Source organism: Mchenga conophoros, linkage group LG20 (assembly GCF_057382185.1).
Source record: "Mchenga conophoros isolate Kocher_MC1m ecotype Shallow Benthic linkage group LG20, M_conophoros_male_GT1.1, whole genome shotgun sequence".
Taxonomy (NCBI): Eukaryota; Metazoa; Chordata; class Actinopteri; order Cichliformes; family Cichlidae; genus Mchenga; species Mchenga conophoros.
In genome coordinates this window covers 2,090,659-2,115,665 of record NC_140545.1, presented here as the reverse complement: position 1 = coordinate 2,115,665, position 25,007 = coordinate 2,090,659, and the positions used below count along the sequence as shown (strand labels likewise).

At 40.6% G+C, this 25,007-nt stretch overlaps 3 protein-coding genes across 4 annotated transcripts; all 3 read left to right on the top strand.

The window, feature by feature from the left end:
* The first annotated feature begins 2,835 nt into the window (after positions 1–2,835).
* On the top strand, positions 2,836–6,340 carry hoxc9a (homeobox C9a). Its single transcript, XM_085258867.1, has 2 exons — positions 2,836–4,744; positions 5,795–6,340. Exons 1-2 carry the CDS (start codon positions 4,201–4,203, stop codon positions 6,037–6,039), a joined length of 789 nt encoding a protein of 262 aa, XP_085114993.1. The 5' UTR covers positions 2,836–4,200; the 3' UTR covers positions 6,040–6,340.
* A 3,637-nt stretch (positions 6,341–9,977) lies between these two features.
* Positions 9,978–13,696, top strand: hoxc8a (homeobox C8a). Its single transcript, XM_085258868.1, has 2 exons — positions 9,978–10,763; positions 12,115–13,696. The coding sequence occupies exons 1-2, from the start codon at positions 10,328–10,330 to the stop codon at positions 12,429–12,431; spliced, it is 753 nt and encodes a 250-aa protein (XP_085114994.1). The 5' UTR covers positions 9,978–10,327; the 3' UTR covers positions 12,432–13,696.
* Positions 13,697–19,995: 6,299 nt separating this feature from the next.
* hoxc6a (homeobox C6a) lies at positions 19,996–24,823 on the top strand. 2 transcript variants are annotated; one of them, XM_085258869.1, is made up of 2 exons: positions 19,996–23,180; positions 23,650–24,823. In XM_085258869.1, exons 1-2 carry the CDS (start codon positions 22,784–22,786, stop codon positions 23,958–23,960), a joined length of 708 nt encoding a protein of 235 aa, XP_085114995.1. In that variant the 5' UTR covers positions 19,996–22,783; the 3' UTR covers positions 23,961–24,823. The 2 variants fall into 2 exon arrangements, with proteins under 2 accessions (XP_085114995.1, XP_085114996.1); XM_085258870.1 differs by having other exon boundaries at positions 19,997–23,180; positions 23,653–24,823.
* The last annotated feature ends 184 nt before the right edge of the window (positions 24,824–25,007 follow it).

Genomic DNA, 25,007 nt, shown 5'->3' with positions numbered 1-25,007 from the left:
CTGTAATTGATCAGCTTCAGAACTGATCACTTTACGGGCTGTTTTGACACAAAATGCGTTTGAAAGACATTTTTAAAGCTAATTTATTAGAATAAGAATGTCATTTATTGATTCTCTGAAACACTGGCGTGCAGCGGTTATCTTGGGATTTCCATCCAATACAGGAGGAGAAATTATTATTGTAGTTTTTGGCCTTTCAGTAGATCATAGTACAACTCTGTGGTCCTTAATATTCAGCGTTTGGGGCGTTATGAACACATTGTGTTAACGTTTCTTTGAATTATCTTTATGTGTAGTTTAAACAGATAACATAGCCTAGATGTCGTATTTGAACGTGACTAACTAATTTTGGAAAAGAGAAATGAGACGCGTTTATTTCGTATTTGTGTGTGTGTGTGCGCGCGCGCGCGTGTGAGTTAGAACTTGTGATGTCTTGTGATGTCTTGTCAATTTTGCAGTAGTTATCTTGCTCTTACCATTCATTTGACAGAATAATTACTTTCAGTATCTCTGCTCTAAACAGGAAAAATAATGCGCTTCCATTCTGGCACTGGCATGTCTAATAAAAGAAAGTCATGTTCCAACGCACACCTCGTATCCATGTTTATTATCTTCCCCGGACCGGTTTTGCTGATAAAAGCAGACTCAGATACAGAGTTCTGACTCACTTGACAATCAAGATGAGTCAGTTTATCTGAATAAGCATTGGGTGTGATATCAGCTTGAGTAGCCTTGCGGGTTTATAAAGATACACTTACAGAGAAATTCGCAATCCGCACACACGGCGATTTTCATGCAAGTGTACTAATGATCTTAGCTGAAGTTCCCCTTCTAATATTATCACGAGAAGCATGTTGCTGTATTCATCTACAATCATTTTTTACGGTGAAAGGTGGCTGCTGAATTAAAAACGCGGGCGCGAAGATTATTTTGACGGAGCAAACACTGATTACATGCCTGTGAGTCCGTATTAATAAGAAGCATCAGTGCACTGCAAACACACGCTTTGGTTCATGCGGCACAAATAGGCTTTTTGAAAATTGCTACAACACCTGTATTTGTGTGTATTTTTGTCCATGGGAAATGTGTGTAAGTGATACATGTCAGAATCTGACGTACATATGTTGGCGGAGTTATAGTTAGTCTATTGTCATCATTGATTCAAGAAGCCGTTTTTTGGATAAATTATTTTGCATGTCAGAAGGACAAACGACTGTAGTAAAATGAAAACGTAGACTCGCTGTAATAGACAGTGTCATATATTGCATAGATTACAAATCGTTATTAGACCAATATGAGATTTTTTGAAACCTCAGATATAAAACCAACTGTGCCACAGACGACTACAAATCCCATAAACAAGCCAAACAGACGGTTCTGTATTTTTCTCCAGTTAAACTTTTAGCCGTATACTTTTGATTTGTCAAGTTTCACTCTTGATTTGTTGATTTTAGAGTGCACGTGTTCAACAAAAACAGTCACTTCTGCTACACGAGGTTGTGTTTCTCTATAAAATGTTATGGAACTAAAGTAGGACAGTGTTTGGTCATGCAACAAAAGGGGATTTTCTGCGACAGTATATTATCAGCTGGTTCAGCTGCAAGTGTAGTTGTGCCCTGGAAGAATAGAGATTAAGGACAGACATTCATCAAAAGAAAAAAGAAACGACGAACAACAAATGGTTTATATAAAAAATACTTTTTTATTTATTGCAAAATAAGACGGATACAAGAGTGAAATGGATGATGGAAGATAATTGAACAGAAGTTACTTCTCATTAATGACACATACACACACGCACACACGGAAACAAAAGCACACTTCAAAACAATAAAAATGATATTAGTGCATTGTTGCAGACATCGATACAGGATATATTCGAATTCGTCTTTACGATCGGATTGTAATAATTGCTCATTGAGTACTATTTCATTATACTGGGAATATCTGAAATCAGCAGACTGCAAATGTTAAACCTCCAGAAAAACAAATGAATAAAAGAACTGATTAGCACATTTGGTAAATTTCTTTGTCTCGATTAACCTGCGGGTGAACAATAACTAGGCTCAGAGCTGCGCATTCATCAGCACACACCAGGACACCGTTTGGACTTATCCGGGTTAAGGTCCGCCGTCTGGTCTTTTAAATTTCATGGTTGAATCTGAACTCAGCAGCGAGCACAAACGTAGGACTTCCTACTGCGTATATGATTTGATGCACGTTGTTTTACACCACGAAGCCAAAATGTTGAATATCATGTCGGTTAATCAACAAATGTAAAACTGTATTTTGACTCTAGCTGATCTAGGATAATTACCGACATCGTTTATTCCTTAGCCTGGCGCTGACAAAGGCTCGTTTTTAAACGCCAACGCTACAGATGTTGCAAATTGGGATAATTATCATTTTATTACAATCATTCTTTTCGCTCTTTTTTCTTTCTTTCTTTGTTGTTAAACTCTTGTTTCGTATATTTCAGTGCATGAAACTTTATTTTAGCCCAGTTTGAGATAATGTTTGCCACAGTGAAGTGTGACTTGTTCTTCCACACCACATATTTTCTCGTTTGCACATAACTGTCAGCTTTGCACGTCCCAAAATGGATTTCTTGTCTTAAAGGTTGCAATCAGTTAACCTTTTTTTTGCCAGTTCAATTCCTTTTATAAACAACTAGTCCACAGCAGAGACGATATTATCTGAAACATTAAACCTGCAGTTGCACATAAAAGAATAAATACTGCATAAAACAGATTACATAGTCCAAATACAACATATGGGCAAAATATAACAGTGTGGGTACACACACACACACACACACACACACACACACACACACACACACACACACACACACACACACACACACACACACACACACACACACACTGGAACGTGTGCAGCTTTTAGGAATTAATAATTCAACATCTATACTATCTACCTCATCCACCCTCCGCAAATGCATTATATTTTCTTCTGTATGACGCCGGTGGCTACTTTAGTTGCTCCTGTATCACCGTATAGTTGATCCTCTTCTATTTGCTGTGTCTCTGCATCTCTATTTAAGAATCAATTCTTGTTTCACTGCCTGCTAACTGACAAGCTACCCATGTGCATTGCAGGGCAAAAACAGCAGACTCATGCCACTGGATACAACCGTAACATTACCCCTGTCATTAAAGCTTTCACAGTTAGCCTTTTAATGAACCATTTTACCTCTTCTGCTTCCAAAGTCCGCTCTGCTGTCTTCGGCCCTTCTTGTTTCATATGAATTGTTTCAGATACTCATAGTGGTGGTGGTGGTGCCGGTTTAATGTTGAGCGAGGAACTCGGATGCAGTCTTATTAACGACACATTTATGAACAATCAAATGGTCCTCGTTAAAATTTATTGATGGGCATAAAAACATGAACGGTCACTAGCCGAATATAGCGCGCCGTAGTGGGCTGCTTGTCAAGAATCTGAATCCCCACCTCTCCTATCTCTGCAGATCCCATTTAGGAAATGTTTGCTGTATCCTCGTTAAAACAGTGCAAACTTTATTAGTGGCGTATGCTACATCCTCGTATTTTTGATTCAGTCTCTCCAGTATCCAATCCAGCTATATCTAGCCACCGTGGAGGCTTTTCTCCTAAGAAATAAACCTCATGCCGCAGGAAACTCTAACACCTCCGCTTTATCAAACGTGCTTTAAAGCGTGGTTTGATAAAGATATAAGAGTAAACGATTCGGTAAACACTTTGCTGTAATACTATCCCTTGCAACAGCATGGCGCTACGGTAGATTTTGCCAGACAAAGATTGATTACACCATCAAATAGTGCCTTGCTCTTAGACGTAATGTGCGCAGGTCTGTTGTGCGACTAGAGGTAGATCCACTACTAGAACTACAAATGCGTATTTTCTTCATGAAAGAACATAGTTTTTGGAATTGCCTCTGTGCCTCCGAGAAAAAATAGTAAAAGATTATATTCTTTAATCCGATTTATGTGTACTGGTATCCCAAGATAAGTGGCGCATTGATCCACTGTACAATTTTTGTGGGGGTAAATATAATCACGTGTTGGTGAGGCAGCCAATAGCAGCCCGGGAAGCGTTGAGAAATAATTACCTGCCTTGATTGTTCTATGGCTAGATAAAAAAAAGTACACATACACTCCATATAATAATCGGATGCATGTAAAAGAGTCGGTGAAGCTTCGACATGTCGACCACGGGTCCCATAAGTAATTATTATGTGGACTCCTTGATCAACCATGAAAACGACGATGTCCTTACTGCAACTCGTTTTTCGGCGCCCGGTTCGCACCCAGCCGGTCCTCGTCCGACGTCGCTAGTACCGGAGTGTGCTGACTATCCTTCCTGCAGCTTCGCACCCAAGCCACCCGTCTTCTCCACCTCCTGGGCCCCTGTACACTCCCAGTCATCAGTGGTTTACCATCCATACAGTCACCAACCTCACTTAGGCACAGACTCGAGATATGTGCGGTCATGGCTGGAGCCGATATCAGGCGCCGTGCCTTTCCATGGCTATCCGGGGAACAACAGGCACTACGGGTTGAAGCCCGATGCATTTCAAGAACACAGAGCCGGCGAGTGTCTCGGCTCCAGCGGACGGACCTACACGGATTATCTGTACTGCTCATCCACTGACACGCGAGACAAGACGCAGCAGAATCTCCCCTCTCCTGAGTCGGAGCTCATGGCTTCAGGAAAACATAAAGATGAGAAACCGGAGCTAGATCCGAGTAAGTTCATGCGCCTATACGATCTTTTTACAACCCGGTGGGTGTTTTTTTTTTTTGGGATAGCTTTAAATATGCTTTTGCTCAGAGCCATTTGAACGTCCTGCTTAAAAGTAAAATTATAAACTGCTGCATTCTTCCTTTCAGCTCAGCTCTGAATCGCTCCTTGCTATAGGGAGCAAGCTTTAGGAACTATAAAAGACAAATGCTTCTGGGCTAATATTGGGGCAATAAAACCAGACGGGGTTGTTAACATGGACTCAAACCTACAGGAAGACGTTGAATTTGGGAGGATGTTGCATAAGCTTAAAACACATGCAAGGTGTTCTAAAGGTGGCCTAAACTCACTTAAGAATCCATATTCGTCATATGGTGCATTGTTACGACTTTATGTTGACCCCGTGCTATTAAAGATGGCACAGCAAACCTTGTAAGCCGAATTTAAGTCCTGTATTGTTAGATGGGCCCTTTCCGTGTGGAAAAGCCACATTCTGGCTCTGTTTGACCCCCAGATGGAATAAAAGGAAATAAAAACGGTTCTCACATAGTGAAGAGATGCATGCATATGACTATCTGCTCTCTTCTCTGGGTCCAAAACAAATTCACATGACTCTTTTTTTCAGACAACTTGAGGAATGTAGGGACATACTCGAGGACTTTCACCACGGACCTGTAAAGGCTTGAACCACGGGCCATTTTATGGGCCAATAAAGTGAATAAGCGCATTGAGTATTTTACGACGGTGTTACTCACAAGTTAAGGGGACAAGGAAGCAAATCAGTGGAGGCTTGGAAAGTGTAAGACTGAGAATCTTTCCTTAAAATGTTAACTGGCAGTTTAGCTTTAACGACGTACACCCAAACTTGTGTGTGCCTTGGCACTGTTTTCAGTTTGTTGCACTTTCTGATGAGTCCACAGATTTCCTATAAATCCAGGGGCTCATTCAATTTATTTTTTTTAAAGGCCGAACAGTTAATGCTGATGTCATCTGTTTCACAATTTAGCTTTATATTGTTATTCTGTCTTTATCATTGCTGTTGTTTGTATTTGCAGATAACCCTGTGGCAAATTGGATACACGCCCGCTCCACAAGGAAGAAGCGATGTCCTTACACAAAGTACCAGACTCTCGAACTGGAAAAGGAGTTTCTGTTCAATATGTACCTTACAAGAGACCGCCGATACGAGGTCGCCAGAGTGCTGAATCTGACTGAGAGGCAGGTCAAAATCTGGTTTCAGAACCGGAGAATGAAGATGAAGAAGATGAACAAAGAAAAGACCGACAGCAAAGACCAATAATGTGGACTACAGTGACACAACAACCAACAATAACCACTAGTCTAATGGACAGCACAGATGTACCAAAACACACGACAAGCGCCCCTCTCCTCCTTATATTTATCACCTTTGTTGGATTTTTTTGTATTAACCTTAACTTCCAGACTGTTTGATGCCGAATATTATTTTTTAGTGTACATTTATGTGTCGAGCGTTTAAGTAGGAAAAAAAGAAAGAAAAAAGAAAACGGAAAACCTCTAAGGAGAGAATTACACTTTGCTTTCACTTCGAGATATGTGGTTTTGTAAAAGAAATTAAAGAAGCGCAGTTTGGATACGCTTAAACTGTCCGGAGAAAGAGAATACTTGAATTCCTTTGAATTTCACAAAAACCATAATTTATGCTGTGAATGTTTTCTTTCATGTTTATTTTCTTTGTACGCTGTTGTGCAGGTGTAGTATTTTGTACAGCAACATCTGCGGTCGACATGTCTGTCTTGTATTTTTGTGATAGTTGTAGCTGTATTTGTGCACATTTTCTTTCTCCTTTTTTTGACTGTAGCCTACGAGTTTAATTATAGAGTGTAGATATAGACCTCTGCAAATATAACCATAATCCCAAGCTCTTGTTTTCTGTGTTTATTGTGGCTTTGCAGACTGTATTTGCGATCGGATTTAGCAGACTACACGGCTGTACAGGGGAATCCAAAGCAGTATTACCCCGTACTAGAAAATAAGTAAATGGATACAAAAATTTCTGAAATTCAAAACAACAGGAAAACGGACCCAACCAAAACTACAAACGCAAAAGACGGTTGATTTATTAATAAAAGTTCCTTCACATTTTTTAGTACGCACTGTTTTGGCCGCTGAGTGTGCCCCCATTACATTAAAGGCCTAAATGAGCTCTGCTATTACAAATAATGGCGAAATAGAAAGTTTGGCGTAGCCTATTTAAAGCTTTACTGGGACAGCATTGTTTTAATTTTGCTTGGCATCGCTTTGCACTTGTGTCTTAATTACAGCTTCTTAGTCGCAAACATTCACATTCATACCGTTTTATACGTTATCCATTTTAGGAGAGTAAGTAGACCTGAAAAAAACTCTCAACGCAGAATCAATAACAAAATACATAGTAATTTTTTTATATAAATTTCTCCCAAAAGCACGTCTCTTTAAGGTTTTAAAATGTACCAAAACATTTTAAATGCTGGCTTAAAATAGGCGATCCTTTTTAAATTGTTCATATAATATTCTTATAGGGACAGAGATGAATGCACGAGGTTTTTACCATATTTATTTCTTTATTAGGTCAATGCCCTATATGAGTTGAAAGTAGCCCATCAACCACATTTGTGCAGTTTCCGAAAGAGTACTAAAAAACCCATTAACCACCAATTAAACACAATTTCTAACTAAATGTTAATTGCATTGCCAGGCTCATTGGCGATCAGAAAATCTGAGACCAGATTTGAAAAGTTTCGTTTTAAGCGAGAGACAGTTTCCCATGTCTCGCATTTGTTTCCTGGGATAGACCTAAATTGCCTTTTTGTGGTGGCAAACAATACGGGCAGGATGCTGTAATTTCAAAGCCCAATCCAGTGCATTTCCGCTCTGCTTGGACAAAAATGCCAGTTTTACAGCCCCTGTTGGAGCTCGGCTGTTTGTCTCAAATGCAGACCAACAAAGCAAACTCGACTAACTGGCTAGACGTCTGGGCTAAATTACTTTATGGTTTTAATGGACGCTGGTGGTGGACTCGTTCAAAGGAGAAGCATGCGCACTGTTCTGGGGACTTTTGCCTGACTGGGCCAGCCGCAAAACCCCCTGCACTTCATCATATGAGTCGTCTATTAGTCTACAATTAGATGGGAAAAGTCAATAACCATTGTGCATAAATGTGAGTGCTGCAGAGCGCTATTATCTCTTGTATAAAAGTGATCAGCTGCCACGACAGGAAACGACAGCACAGCAACTATTTCAAGTCTACAGACAAGCAAGACGAAGACAGAAGGCGCGTGTTTTATAGATTCCACGGTAATTAACTGCTTTAACTTTATTTAAAGAAAAATACAGGGTGCACACATCCTCTATACATTCAACCCTTTCTGGCCACATAGCAGTTGTCGCTGATTGGTGGAGTTATTCAGGTTTAATGACACATTTCGACACTAGATGACGCTGTATGTCCACGTTTTGAGGAGTGTGTCTGCGTTGAAGAGCTTTTTTACAGCTCTGTGGCTTGGCTGAAGAGTGAAGAGTAACCTATCGATGACAAAATGACAGATATGGCCACCAACCACATTTTGTGTAATAGGCCACAGAACAGCAATCCGGAATGCAGCCAGCTGGTTGTTGTGCTGGCCAAACAATCTGTGCAAATATAGTAATCTTTTTTTCACTTCAGAAAAAAAGATTATGCTTTTGTTATTCACTCGTTTTTTTTTGTAGCTTCTTTCATTGTCTGTGGATTCATGAGTTAATACGGCTGTTTTGTGGGTGGTAGTTGTGTGCTCAATTCTAAAAACGCAAAATCATATCTGCAATATACATGCAGTACATGTTCATAGCCTTTTACAAAAACTTAATTAAGCATAATACATAATAATGCATAATCTGTGTGTTTTTATATTTGCTGCCTCTGCTTTTCAAGCTGTAAATTCAAACCAGACTGAGACACTTTATTTAAAAAAGTATTTAAAAAATCCACAATTAATAAAGAGCCGAAAATCACATTCAGCCAGAGACTCCTTTATTAGCAGTTTTTAAACAGTTGCATCTGTAACATAAAATCAGTGCAATAAATGAATGGCAACAAAGCAACACATCGATAACAAAAGCAGCAAAAGCATAAACTGCTGCATCAATAATAATAATAACAATAATAATAACAATAATAATGATAATAATAATAATGATAATAATAATATGTCCAGTAAAGAAAGGGCTACCTGTACCATTTTAGTCCTCAGTCCGTGTCGGTTGTAACGTCTGTACCAACAATTCAAATTCTCCAACAAGTGATTAGCAATCTGCATATTTATAGAGTGTGAAAGGTCTATAAATTCGTCCAGTGCGCCTTTCATATTTTACGATGATGTGTAGAAACCGTCAGTAACCCCACAAAAACCCACACAGGCATAGAGACCACGCGAGTACTGAGCTGGGAATCGTGCGAGTTGATTGCACCTAAACATTCAATGTTAAATTTTATGAACTCCCCCGTGTGAGATTTACTGCCCATCCTCGTCGGTTTTACGGGGTCAGTAAATGGCACCTATAGCATTCATAGGTCGTGTTTATATTTGCGTGCATCGGTGCTTTGGAGCGCCTGGCGGAAATCTGTCGCCTTGGCCTCTACACGGTTTTGCATCGAGGAATGTTTTGTCTTCAATTCGGTGTTTTGCTCGGGGGACTGAATAGCTCCGAATCTGTGTTGTTTTTATTTTTAATACCGTTTTAATGCTGTTGATAAACTCCCAAATATCATCCCGACCCAATGGAGCCCAAGAAAGGCCAACTGTTTTCTGGGAACTTGTATATAACCTTCAGGGCTAGATAGAAAAAAAATAAAAAATAAAAATACCTCATCACAGCAGCTTAATCCGCTTAGAAAGAGGGGAAATCCTCCCTGCTCATAACCCCCATACAAAGAAGCAAAACTATAAATTCAGACTACACAGGAAATGTATCATGCTTCATCGTCTTTATATCGTAACCATTTCACAACTGAATTGTTCAGCTTGTTAGAAAGGTTTTTTTGTGTGATAAACTTAACATTGATCATATTTACAGCCTCTTAGATTGTTGGTTATGATTAGTGAAGCCTTTCTCAAGGTGGATATACGTAGGGCCCACGTCTGACCGGTCATGGAAAGATGAAGGGGTGTGGGGGGGGGGGGGGGGGGGGTGAGGTTGGAGGAGGGTGAGGGAGCCTGTGGTGGGGGTGGTTGGGTGGGAATCTAAAAAAAGGAAAAAGAAAGAAAAGAGCAGCGCCTGTGACTGTGCCGGTCGAGCGAGCCAGCTGTAACCTTAGCTAACACACATCCAAAGCACATGCCATGAGCCGGGTTTGAGACTGCAAAACCTGGAAAAAAAACCCACTCACGACTGCGAGGAGAAATCCGATGAGAGGAACGGCTCAGAGAGAGTGAGCTGCCGTAGATTGTCCAAAGGGGCAGCGTTTCTCCTAGTTCCGGTTTGTCTGCTTGTGTGCGCTGTGCGAGTTGGGACCCTAAACAAAAGGCTGCCATCATCCTAAAGGAGATATTCTGCTGCGAGAGAGCCCGTCTGCTTGATGCTAACTAAACATGAGCTCCTATTTTGTTAACCCTCTTTTTTCTAAATACAAAGGCAGCGAGTCACTGGAGCCAACTTACTACGACTGCAGGTTTCCACAAAGCGTTGCCCGCAGCCACACGCTAGTTTACGGACCCGGAGCAGCCGCACCGGGCTTTCAGCACCCATCCCATCATGTGCAGGACTTTTTTCACCACGGGACCACGGGGATCTCCAACCCCGGATACCAGCAAAACCCCTGCGCTTTGGCTTGCCACGGAGACGCAACGAAATTTTATGGATATGAAGCCCTTCCAAGGCAAACGCTTTATGGTACCCAACAAGACGCAAGCCTAGCGCAATACCCAGACTGTAAATCGTCGAGCAGCTCTAACCCCGGAGAAGGACAAGGCCACTTAAATCAAAACTCCTCTCCCAGTCTTATGTTTCCTTGGATGAGACCCCACGGTCAGAATCATACAAATTTTTCCTATTCTTTCAGTGTTGCCGTGTAGTGCGCGCGTGTCACTGTGTATCCGCCTGTCTGTGCGTGTGTGTGTGTATGTGTGTGTGATTGTGCATGTGTGCTAAATACATAGGGTGTACAAGAGTATGTCTCTAAACTATAAAACGAAATAAGTCAGAGAACATGATGGGGAACATAGAACCTGAAGTGCAGGCTGCTGTTACTCTGCAGCACATGCCCATACAGGGCTGAATGGTTGCTTTTCAAAGTGCCTTTAAACGCTGAATTGCTGATTACAGCCACATGACACGCTCTTTGAAGTCAATTATCGTTCACATAAGATATTTCACAAACTCTAATAGAGCTATGAGAATGGATGGATAAGTCGTAGTCTAAAATACGATAATACCATGCACACTAGCAGCATGCAGAGTGACAGGGGGGTTAGCTAAAACACAACATACCACGATTATCCAGAATCCGGGTTTTAGAGTTTTGGGGGTAATTTGACCCACAGGCCCACTGTAGGCTCAGACACATACAGCCATAATCATAAGGGCTTTGTAGATATTACCCCTTCCATTCATGGATCTCTCTGTCCAGGCTATAAGGCTACTTTAGCTCCACACAGGTGTGCGCTTCATTTTTCATTTCTGCTCAGAGACATGCATCCCAATATCGTCCCCAACTTTATCTCTGTCTTCTCATACTTTTACCTACCTAGTTATTGTCCTCCTGTATGAGTATGAATGAAAATGTCAGTCAAGTTTATATGGGCTCTGCTGCAAGAGGAAACAGTGTAGTTTCTGTAAACACCCCTCCCAATCTGACATGGAGGAGTATATAGATTTTGTTCGTAGAGTTTTAACATCATTAAATTGATGGGGGATGTAGAGCAATTTTACCTTCGTGTACAGATTAAAAATTGAACTTCAAAGTAATAATACTATATCCTACTCCACTAACTCTTGGGGGATGTGGTTGTAAAGTTGCATCAGACCTGCAGAATGAACTGTAAATGAAGCAGACATGTGTGTAAATTATTATTACTTTGAAGACATTTATTTGCAGATCCCAAGCAAACTACGGACTCTATTGTGGGTGGTCTGTGTGTACACTGATATATGTTCCTGCTAATGGAAAATCTAACTTACCCAGCTTAACACTGCAAGAAGACATCTACTCGCTCTTTCTTTTCATTGAGTGTGATCTGGCATGTGTGAGAGCTGAAATGGGTTAGTGATTGTGCAGAGGAAATGAGTAAATTCAGAAAGAATTATCAGCCATCTGAATGTCTTTATGGGGAGATCGTGGTGAGCCCTGTTAACCTCTGGCTTTATTTCATATTTCAAGCCCCAGGAAGACGGAATGGGAGGCAAACCTACAGTCGCTACCAAACTCTTGAACTGGAGAAGGAGTTTCTGTTCAACCCTTACCTGACCCGTAAGAGAAGGATCGAGGTGTCTCACGCCCTGAGCCTCACCGAGCGACAGGTGAAAATTTGGTTTCAGAACAGAAGGATGAAGTGGAAAAAAGAGAACAACAAAGACAAGTTTCCGGGTCAAAGAGGAGAGGCCGAAGCCGAGGCCGAAGAAGAGGGGAACGAGGACGGTGAAGGGGAAGAGGCAGAAGAGAAAGAAGCGGAAGAGAAAGAAGAGACCAAGGAGTGATTTTATGGTCCTTTTATGGTTATATGGGTGAAAAAGAGGAAAAAAGGAGAGGTCCCATAAACAGACGAAGAGTCACAAGGAGGCAGAGAGCGTCAACTTTATGACCACCCTTCTATTTTGTCAAGAGGGATCAGGAATCCCACCAATATTGCTGTCATAAATAGACAAAATTCTCCATTCTTTCGTTTATCCTAACATGATGCGCATTACCATTTGGATTTTTCTGTAGAAGCTACAAACGCTTGTAGCGTTTTTTTTCTCCATAGAACTCTGGCCATTGTTTTAAAAAAATAAGGGAGGGTAAATTAAAACGCATGTTGGATGGAAAATGGCTTAGCTATTTTTTACAAATTTGCTTTTAATAATAATTGTATCAAAAACGTAGCCAAATAAGATCAAAACATGACCAACGCCGACCTGTGTTGTAAATAGATTATAGCCTACATAAAAAAAGACATCACTTCAAAGTAGCCTTTCTGAAATTGTAAAAAAAATGTAGGCCTATAACTTAGTAGTAAGTGTTAAAACATCATCGCAACAGTTGCATTGGCTAGCAGCCTCTGTATAAACCACAAGTTTTATTATTATAATTGTTACTGTTACTGTTTTACTCGTTTTCATGTGACAGCCATTAGCTCCTCAGACATCTTTCTCTAGGATTACCAGGGAAATGCAATCGTTTGGAATCCTTTGATGCTACCTAAACCTGGGGAAATTGCAATAGAGATTTCTGAATATAGAGATTTCATATGGTTTTAATTTTAAAGTGTTCTATATCGACCTTATATTATTAAGTTATGTATGTAGCATTTACCCAACAAACAGTATACACTTGTTGAAGACAATTTGCGAGTCTTGGGAAGACACTTAGCTCAAAGCCAAGTAAACACTTTTGAGATTGTACCACAGCACTACCTAAAAACTCAGAGCTTTGCCTTTGCAGAATTTACAGTTCCACATTTATGGCATCGCTCTGATTTGATCGCAAGCTATTTCCCCAACAACTAAAACTGCCTATAACGCACATGTACTGTGTATGATAACAACAGCTACAATTACAACGATTTTAAAGTAAGGGAATTTTTATTTTAATGTGCTGGTGACATAGCGTAGTTGTTTTGCACTGAATATAATCTTTATGTACGTCTTGTTATATATTGATGTTAACAATATGCTCGTTTTCTGGTGTTTCTCCTGTGAAAGACGGAATTGTGTGTCCCCGCCATTGTTGATGTAAAATCACGAATAAACAAGATGGCTCACTATCATTTCTGGTTTTATTAAGACTGTGCACTCTGTTGTTAGAACAAACATCATCACCACCCTTTCTCCGTGTACACAAAACAAATGCATGCAGACATAGGTGAAGTGAAAATATGCAGGGTAGTATTTTCTTTTTTACACACTGTAAAGAGTTCAATATGAACCCCTGTTTTCATGCACGGACAACAGTAAGTAGATAACGTGCAACAGAAAAGCCCCCTGAATAATTCAAAACTGATGATTTGATGATGCCTCGATTTTCAGCCTGTGCATCCAAAAAGTGCTTCGGCAGGAGGGAAGATAGTGCAGAAGCCTCCTAAATAAAGTTTTCCCAATTTAAACTTTCAGAACAGTTCGATTAAAAAAGCGCCAGACACGCGTTTGCGGATGTATCCCTTTACCTTTTAAGGAAAGACAGCGAATCCCATTCACAGCAGGCCTACTCTCCAAAGCCTGAGTCGTATTTGATTCATCCTCTTAATAAGAAACTTCCTCTCTTCGGGGAGGACACGAAGCTTTCCTTAATGAATCTCGGGATGACTGATTGCTGTTTGAGAGATGAGATGAGCAAACATTTGACGTGCTATGTTAATAATCAAACAAAGTAATGGCAGAGCTTGAGGGAGGCTTTATCTGTCAGAGGCCATACATTTGCAAGGTGTTGCGTGAATCTTGTGTCCAGACAATCCGCCGGAAAAGCACCAGAGCGCTGAAATCAAAGCGAACGGGGGAGGCCAAGTGCAGGTAACAGGTAACATCTCTCTTCGGCAGTCCAGCTGGTTTTCATGATGACGGGTTGTAATAGACAGAGGACGTGAACAGACAACGTGAAATCTGAGTAACACACTCAAGTAGGACTAAACTGCGATAAATATCAAACGGTACACCAATGTGGGTCTCTGAACGTGCTGTTAACGGGGTAAAATACCAGTACTTGCTCTATCATATTAGCCCTCAACAGAAATTTGAACCCTCTTTTTCAAAACATGAAATTCGACCTCACCCTTCTCTCGGTTTGATTCCCCCCTCACCCCCCTTTTTTTAACCGGATCTGAATTTTTCAAATTGAGAACAGAATGATTTTCAACATATTGTTTCTTTAAAAAATGCATTTATTGCAAGTTTAATGCAATATTAGACGTAATTTCAAAGTAAATAATAGTAGTAAATACACCATAACATGACCCGGGACTTGAATAATTTAGCTGCCGAATTTCAGCGTTAGGCAGCTAAATTATTCAAAGTCTGTTGCTTTTTATTTGCTCACTTGTAAACGGTTCAAATAAGCTTCAGTGCATATATGGAACATTGTGGACACAAATGCAATGCCAAGGAGTAAGTGTTAGGGGATTTTATAATGTGTAGTTAAAAAGTGTCCATATTGAAATGTGCGATTGAAACTATTTATATTTAAGCCCACACTCGTAATTGGAAAATTATCCTCATCTAAGAATTCTTTTGTAAAGAAAAGGAAAAAACAAAAAACGAACTAACCTCTTGTTGTGCTTCAGACCTCTTTTATTTGAACAAAATGAATTAATAAATATAAATAAATAGTGTTGAAGGGTAACAACATAACACAGCCTAACGAAGGAAGACAGAACGAAAGCAGTGTTCAAGGCTTTTTATGTGAACATTATTCGCAAAAACGCAAACTTATCCACATTAACTGGAAACTTATTTTTCAATCAAACATTCCCATTTCATCTCAATCCAGACTGAGACCAAAAGATGTCGGAGTCTTTCACGTCTCCTCTTTTTATGGCTTTCCCCCTAACAGTGACTTTTTCTCTCTCTCTCGGATCAAACAGTGTTGCGCCAAAGCGCAACCTTTTAATTCAGGGTGTTTATTTCTCTGTTTACGTGCGCTTTGTCTCTAGAAAATTTCCGGAAGTGTCCCTTAGTCACAGCTATCCAGCATCCCGTATTACCCCTTTGTGTGAATGTGTGTGTGTGTTTCTCTCTCTCTCTCTCTCTCTCTCTCTCTCTCTCTCTCTCTGTGTGTGTGTGTGTGTGTGTGTGTGTGTGTGTGTGTGTGTGTGTGTGTGTGTAGTTTTAACAGAGGGTTGACATTACCAATAAAGTTAAGTGTACCTGCTGTAAACTTTATTGGCGGTGGTAAAGACGCGGCTCGGCCTGCATCTTTTGTGTGCCTCAGCTCCGTGTGGCGATGACGGCCTGCAAGGACAAGATGCACCACTCAAACTAGTAAGTGAGGGAAATTTTGTTAGTTATTTAGCTTGTAGAGAATGCGCTTTACTAGCCATCAAACGACACATCAGGTGATTATTTCAAGGCGAAGCCAGAGGACTTCCTGTAAAAGGATTTACGAGATACAAAGCTGCGTGTTAGTGTTAAATTAAATAATACGTCTGCTGTTGTTCTCATCTTGATCCGTGTCTCTCTGTTATTACGCAAGTATTAGGATACAGTATATTTGCTGAAGGTCAAGAAAAAAACACCTAACCTCCTAACTTTTTTACGCGCAGCGATTAGATATTTTGTTTTCTTTCTGCGTGTGCTGATGTTAGCTTTCGTTAAAGGTTTGCACAACATTTGCAGTGTATGTATATTTCTTTTCATAACAGAGTGTTCTCTTTTCCAGCTCAAATCTCAACTGCTTTTTAAAATGTATATTTTGTTACAAATGACTTGCAGCAGGCATAATTTTTGATATTATGCTTGCACCTGGTGTGTCTGCGTATTTGATATTGGATGTGAGGTGCAGACTATCCTGACATCTGTTTGCTTCCGTATGAGAAGCACAGGCCCTTATATGGAAGTAGAGTTTAGCCTAATTGAAGTTTAATTAGTTGCGTCTCCGTCGCTTTCTGTCCTTTTCTTACTCCCCTACCTCGCCTTCGCACTCACACACTTTTATTTCCACGTTCCCAACTTGTCTGGGGGACATCTTGGCATAGAGCTCATCCACCAGGAGAACTGTCATATTTTGACACATGTCTGATATGTGACATATGGGGAATTTCGCTGTCATGTATTATATTATTGGTGGTTTAGTTTTGTTCAATCGAAAAAAAGAAGAAGAAAAAAGAGAGGAAAGACAAGATGGGTGCAAACATTCCTGGTTGTTAAAAGGAGAAATTTACAGCTGAGTAATAAAAGTTTACGACTGAATCCTTTCTGCCATTGGCTGAAGCGAGCCACGTGGCACAGGCGCTATGAACATGAACTTTATGCTGTTGTCTATTCTCTGGTCCTTCCCCTGTATCAGCAGCAGACTAAGCTGGGGCGTAGAAACATATTATTTCCCTTTATTGTAATATTTAAAGAAAAAAAAATGCTGCACAGTCATCTTGGCACTGCCGCGCGTGTTATTCACCCGATCCCCGACTTCCTGACAGTGAGATCTTCGGGACAGTCACCGCCTCTACCAGCCGCTGCCTGCGTTTATTCCCCCACCGGAGGCAATAAAACCACTGGGACAGCAAATGGAAGAAGAAAGCCTGCTAGAAAATACTTTTCCCGGCAGACACCCTGTCTCCATAAGCTGCTTATCGCCGGAATGTGAACACAGCCAGCAGCACAGAGGAGATGTGCGTTGTGTTGATATATCCCACTCGCCATCGTGACCCTTCAGCTGCTTTGTTGGACCACAGTGACGCTCGAAATTGTGGAGAGCCTGCTGGGGGTAAGATTATACACTTTACTAGCTGCTTTTCTTAACTGTTTAATGATCTGTTTCTCAATCGGCTGGTCCTTGTGGCGTTGAGATGATTGTGAAAATTATGAACGTGTGAGATCATGAGAACTGAAGGTGTCTATTCAGTGTAGTTGTGACCTGACCTGTAGCCTGGGAGGGTGCTGAAGCCCGGGGCGGTTGTCATTATTTCTTTCTGGCTGATGTGGCAGCACCTGTGTGGGTAGTGGCTGCTTCAGCCTACATCCAGTGTGTATTTTTAAAGGCGCTGTGCCAACCCGATGTAATTGATTGCCTTGTGATAGTAAACTTTCTCATCACTCACATAGGCCCTTCTCACCAGGCAGTGACGAATGATATTAATTTCTGGCTGATGTTCTCTAATTATGGTTTGTTTTCACATCTGCTGCCACACGTTTAACCCAGTTTCTGCCAGAAGCCTGCATAACATCTATAAGCAATTTCACACATCCCTATGTCACACGCACACACGAGAAACACATAGGCTCACAGTATGTACACAGTGACACACTGGTGTCTCCCGGCAGTGCCCCCTAGCGACAAGAGGCGTTATATGTGGAGGTGGGCGGGTGTTGAGGCTTGATGTTTATGGCTGCTGGTTTTCGGCGGCGGTTCACTGCGGATGTCAGCTGATACACTGCTGCCAGCGAGTAACTGCTCGACCTGACACCGAGGAGTGTTTCTGATTTGTTGTTGTCACTTTGGAGAATGAGATTCGTCTGTTTTATTGTTTTCGTTTTAGCATGATGAGATGAAGTGATTTGTAGAAGATATTGCTTTGTCACATAAGCACGCCACGACATTCGTGAGAGTTAACATTTCATTTTATTTACACCACCGGGAAAAAAAATAAAATAGGACGAGTAAGTAATAAGTTCAAAATTGTATCAAATATGCACAATATCAACAACACCAAGAGCAACAGCAGTGGACATTTAACAGTAGCAAATGTGTCGTCATAAGTGAGACAGAATGAGTGTATACAGTGCATTGTTTATAGCATATTGTGCATGAATGGTGGGACATTGCATCATATACATTTCACTTCCCCAAATTTCTTTCAAACACGTCTAAAAATACTAAAACAATTAAATAAATGTACTGATTAAAATAAATCCAGATCAATTATTTTACGTTATTCTGGACTTCATATGAAAAAAAGCACAGACTCGTCAAGTGTGTGCGTGTGTGTGTTTGTGTGGGAGAGACAGAAACCACGAAAGCCTCAGTAAAAAACAGAAGGATAATGAATTGGAGTATCAGTGTAAGACAAAATATATACGAAGTGTATCCATTGCACAAGTATCCAAAGACATCTTAAATAACACGGTGTGTGTGTGTGTGTGTGTGTGTGTGTGTGTGTGTGTGTGTGTGTGTGTGTGTGTGTGTGTGTGTGTGTGTGTGTGTGGGAGACTGCAGGCTGTGCATTTGAAGTTTGGCGATGTTGTTTCATCAAAGCTTAGCTTGAGGAATTGTCCTCTCTTCTCTGTGTAGAGACTAAATATTTTTTATGTAATAAAGCGACGTGATCTGTTTCTGTCTCAGCAGTCCAGCGTTTCAATCTTGTAAAATACAATTATTGGCAAAGCCTCGTTGTGAAAGCCTTTAAATTCTTATAACCTACTGTTAAACACGTTGTTTGTTTTTCCCTTATGAAACATTGCTGTTGCAATGGATCGTGTCCGCTGCTGCCCAGCACTATGCCTGCAGAAGAGAGAGAGAAAGACAGAGGGAGAGAGCGAAAGAGGGCCCATTTAATAGATGCCATTTGAGTTGTTAGGTAAATCTTGGTTGAAATAATAAGGGAAAACCACAGCCCATTGTTTTGCCCTGCAGTGTTTTTTAAACCCAGAGATAGGCTCGCATTAAACTCCATGAAGTCATGAATCTGTCCGCATCACCACATTTAGAACCTCACTTACAAATCCCGACAGGACCAAAATTTTGCCTACTAATGGCCATAATTTATGATGTGTGGATCAACATGCGCTCATTGGGCAACAGCTTCCTGAGTGCTTAACGAGCATAAAGTCGAACACTTCCGGACATTAATTGGGCTAGCCAGCGATGGTAAAGTGCTTATAGAGGGCTTTACATTGTTAGTATGTGAATTACTCCTTATTAGTAAGGTTAGAAGCGGGGGAGAGGAAAAAGCATCAGAGGATGACCAGACTTTGCCCCTCTTGCTGCGTTTTTAATCATGGCCGATAATGTAGAAATTTTAAGGGTCCCGTATAACTAATGCTGAGTGATGTTGTGATGTTGGATATTGAAAGCTGTGTTTAAGAAAAAAATAGAAGCAACCGTAGATGTTGATGGGCCATGTTGTGCTGCAGAGCGCGGGCTATCAAAGTTAGGCCTTCAGCACAAGAACACATCAAAGCGTAAGAATTCAACCAGTAATAATAATAATAATAATAATAATAATAATAATAATAACAATAATAATAATAATAATAATAATAATAATAATAATAATAACAATAATAATAATAATAATAATAATAATAATAATAGCTTAGTTTATGCCTTGGTTGCGCATCACCATATAAAACTACAAATTCAGGGCATATAACACTGAGGAATTAATTATGAATGATCTTTATTAATTCCCATGGTTAGAAACAGGATGTTAGGGTATTGATAGTATTTTATATTTTTACTTTTCCTGGTTCACGCATTCGTCGCTGGACATAATGTTCTTTTAAAAATTGTGGAAACGCGCACCAAACGGTTCCTCTCCTCCCTGCATCAAATGCCGTGCGTGTAATTTGCCTCACGGGCCGCAATAAAACACTAAAACACAAGGGAAAGAATGACCTTTCTAATTCTGCACACTGACACAAGCTCTCCTGCATTCCAGTCTCTCCAGTCCACACATTGGCTTTACTGTTCAGCTTTTATTTACAACCCAAAGTTTACAGACCGCTCTGTTCTTCGTGTGTGTGTGTGTGTGTGTGTGTGTGTGTGTGTGTGTGTGTGTGTGTGTGTGTGTGTGTGTGTGTGTCTGTAAATAACAATAAGGAAAATCTGTGGTTGAGAACTCAAATAATTCGAGTGGATTTTGATGGAATAGAGATTGCTGAAAATTGTGTTAATCTGAAACACTTTGCAGTGTGGAATAAATTATGCCGACTACTTGGTGACGACAGCAGAAATGGTGAAACAAAGGAAAGCTTTCACAAATCTATTGCACATTCCGTTTCTGCCACCATGAGGGCGGATTGACTAAAAATATAATATCACAAACTTCCATTTTATTTGCGTTTTGTTCATATTTACTTTGGTGGGATTCAAGTTCCAGTCAAAGTGGGGGAACTGACTTTTTTAATGTTTGCAACAATTTGGTCTCCTTTGAAATTACACCACACTGAAGGGTAGAAGTTCACTAAACAAACTGGGACCCCGAGTAGTTTACTCCTGCTATAAGTGTTGGTTTAACCTCCGTCATCAAGTGATTTCGTTTCTGGATATCAAAAAGAAGAGGGGAAAAAGAACAGTCCCAGGACGGAAATTTAGGAAAACTGCAGGCTCCAACTTTTGCGCTTTATTTGCCTCAAATCTGTGCGACGCGGATGTCACATATGGTCACAAATAGTTGAAGGGAAACTTTTACTGCACCAGCTACTTCCTTCTCTTTGTTCTTGTCTCTTTTATGGGCTATTCAGGATCCCAAACAACAGACCAAACACTGTTGCACGTTTAGGCTGCACGAATTCACTCCATTGAAGAAATCAATGAGGTGAACCAATAGGCTGTTGCAGCCAGTGGGGCTGCGTTTAACAGACTTTTTCAATAGCGTTATTGATTGTTGTTGTTATTATTATTATATTGCTATCTGATGCGGCTTGTTTAAAAAATTTTTTAAATTAAAGTAAATTAAAAAACAAAACAAAAACCGGCCACATTAATTTGGAAAACTACTTCGAAAGCACGTGTGGCGTTTTAGTTTTAATTCATCTGAAAAGTTTTTCTAAAATGAAAATGAAAATTAGCGCACTGCGATCTCGTCTAATGCAGATTTTGGAGGCAGCTCGTTTAGGTCAAAACACGTGATCAAGTTTTTCTAGAATTCTGCAAAACGCCTCTAAAGTAATTTCCAAACCCATCATTTGGTGCTGAGATAATAATCGGTTCCCGTTTCCTCTGTGTGTGTCACAGGAATGTCAAAGCACGATCACAAGGAGAGAGAGAAAAAAGAGACTGGAACATCTGCATAAGCATTTTAACATGTTGCCTATTACATTTTTTTGCTTAATTAATTTGAAGTAAAGTGTTCTTTGTTGTGAGTTTGAACAGACTATACCTGAGAAATAGCAGTGAGCATTGATGAGCAGGTTTGCACGATCGCACAACTGATTGGATTCTTTTTTCAAGATGGTGGCAGAAGTCATCTTCACAGGAGCATTTTTTTCATTCTTTTTTCCCCTTTCTGTGCCATACCTGTCCTGCACGCGATTTTGTCTTTGCTTTGCCTCCACACGCTGTGCAGTGCTTTTTTGATTCTTAGCGGGAGAGATTGCTGCCTGTGTTTCAAGGCTTTGCTGCAGAGATAGTTGTTGGTGAGCTGGGGAACGTCACTTGTTTTATTGCCCTCACAGAAGAGAGACCATAAACGCATTCTTACCGCCGACACCCTCCCCCAGGTCACTGCAAAAGCATGGAAATTGGAAAGTTGTTGATATGGCTGAGATAAACAGCAGTGTATGTTGTATTATGGATTAAAACTGGGTATAGGACACACACATGCGCACACAAGATCACTCACACGAAAACTTAGTATGACAGTTCATGGCTTTGCATTAGTAAACAGCTTTAATATCCGTGTTATTTTTTCTATTGGTCACTATTTAATAGGCATTTTGTATAATATTTCATGTGTTTTTCATTAGAATTCTCCATCTCCTTCCTTCCTCTGAATGTGGTCTCTGTCCTGAATGACATTGGCCACGCTTTCCATCTTGCTTTCTGCTTAAACGACACATGCTCATAAACTTCAAGCCAAAAACTTCTCACTCAGCCAAGCTGTATAGTGTGCCACTCCAAGTCTACGTTGTGTTTATCGACATTTAGCCGTAATGTTCAAGCTCTGAGCTAAAAGCTACAGTTTCTCCTCAACTCCTGCCTCTCAATTGGTTGAGAATGGTCAGCTGACATTGTCATATTGTCTCTCACCGAGCCAAGCCTCGGCTATAACACTCGGGTTTGTGCGTCTTAACCGGAGATTGGAAATTAATAATATTGAATCCTCAAAGTAGCTCACGTCCAGTTACAGAGGCAGAAAGTCGAGGAAAAAAAGAAGACCTTGGAGAAAGGTGTGGTTGGTTGACACAGAGATTTACTGAGAAGGAGATTGAAAAGAGACCGATAAAGAAGTGGGGAGAGTTGGAGAGAGGGTTACAAGCAAGGTATGAATTCTTATTTCGCGAACCCGTCGCTCTCCTGCCATTTATCCGGTGGTCAAGATGTTTTGCCTAACGTACCCCTAAACTCCACCACCTATGACACAGTTAGACATTTTTCGTCGTACGGTGCCGCTGTGACCCAGAATCGGATATATGCACCTTTCTACTCTCCTCAAGATAATGTGGTGTTTGGGTCTGGCAGGGCACAGTATGAGTATGGATCAAACGTGTTTCTTCAAGACAAGGACGTGCTTCCCAGCTGCAGACAAACAAATATGGGACTCAATACACAAAGCCACATTGCTCAAGAGTACAGTCTGGATCAAGGAAGAGCAGCAGCTCAGGAGCAGAAAAGTAACATCCCGATCTACCCGTGGATGCAGCGAATGAACTCACACGGCGGTGAGTTTTACTACGACAAATAAATTAAGGAAATGGGCCAGTTTTACGATATGTCTTACCAAGAGAGCAAGTTACTTTTTATGGCCCCATAAAACATTACTGTATCCCCTCGACTTGTAGATGGGCCTTAACATGTGCAAACAAACAGCTTTCATTTTAAGAATGATATAGTAGCCATAATCAGTAGAGTGAGATAGAGAGACTACTTAAGAAGCTTTAATAATTTTAGATAATACAGCAAAGATATCCTTTGAGATATATTTTCCCCTTCCAGTTAAAATGCGTTTATTTTTCTCTGTGGATTTAGATTGCAATTATGAATCTAACAACGAGGCAAAAAAAATAACCAACTTATGCTCAGTTGCCTCCAAGTATGAACAGACTCCAGGCAGAGGCACGTTTTATTTGAAATCCAAACGTGACTTCGCGCTGTTAACGCTTAAATGAGTGACTTTACTTTGTCTCCCAGCAGGAGTCGGCTACGGGACAGACAGACGCAGAGGACGACAAATATACTCTCGTTACCAAACGCTTGAGCTGGAGAAGGAATTTCATTTCAATCGCTACCTGACCAGGCGCAGACGCATCGAGATCGCGAATGCGCTTTGTTTAACAGAGCGGCAGATCAAAATCTGGTTTCAGAACCGACGCATGAAATGGAAGAAAGAGAGCAACCTGACCTCCACGGTGACAGGAACTGAACAGACAGGAGCGTCTCAAGAGCAGGAACGCAATGGCGCAATGGAAGAAGGGAAGGATGAAGACAAGAAGAAAGAATAGCTCAAAATAATAATAATAATAAAAAATTATAAAAAACCACACGATGACCATTACAAACCAACATAACTACCTAAAAATCTACATGGACTCGAGAGCGACTTCACCGCATGATTGCTACCACGCAGCTCTCACCAATTTTATTTCGTGTTGGACCACAGGAGTGTTGATCCTTAGAAATCCAAAATTATTTCAGCCACAGTTTGGCCGCTGTGTTGTGTGGAGAACTGAGGGTTTTTTGTTTTTGTTTTGTTTTTTATTGCAAATATCACACTTGTATTGTGGAAATAAAAAGAAGTATTAATTTCTACCTATCTTCCTATGCCAGGAAATCTGTATATTTACCTACCCCCCTCTCACACACCCCATCCATCACTGTGAAACTCTTTGATCACCTCACTATAATACAGTGTTGATCTGACTAAACTCATTACTGTACATGCACATTCCATGGAGGCAAAAGAGCGGGCGGACACTTGATCACAATGTAATCTATTACTTGAATCGTCCGCAGGAAAATGGGCCCTGCATCAAACTAAAAGTAGTAGTCTCCAGTCCGAACACACACATGCACACACAGACACGCACAGACACACGCACACACACGCGCGCGCAAACACACACAAACAAACAAAAACCATAATGTCTGTACATGATAAAAGTAACGGTATATAACGTAAATCCCGTAATGTGCATTTAGCCGCTTTGGTAGACGCTGCATAACATAAGATCATTGACCATTTGACACAACATGCTTCCTCGTGAGATAGATTTGTACACTAGTAATTCTTCACCTTTGTTTGAGAGTCAAACATTAATGTTTTGTCATAACTGTGTATCACGGAATAAAATGTTTGTAAAACTTTCACCTTTGTCTTGTCTGTTTCATGAGTCAGATGAAGACAGATCCCTTAAATACGTAATAAAAATACGAAGAGATTTCCTAAACGTGGACTGTGAAAGTTTGCTATTTCTTTCTTCTTATGCTTTTCTTTAAATTTTAAAGATTTTTTTGTCGTGGCCTGTTTGGTCCGGAGGCTGTGTAGGCAA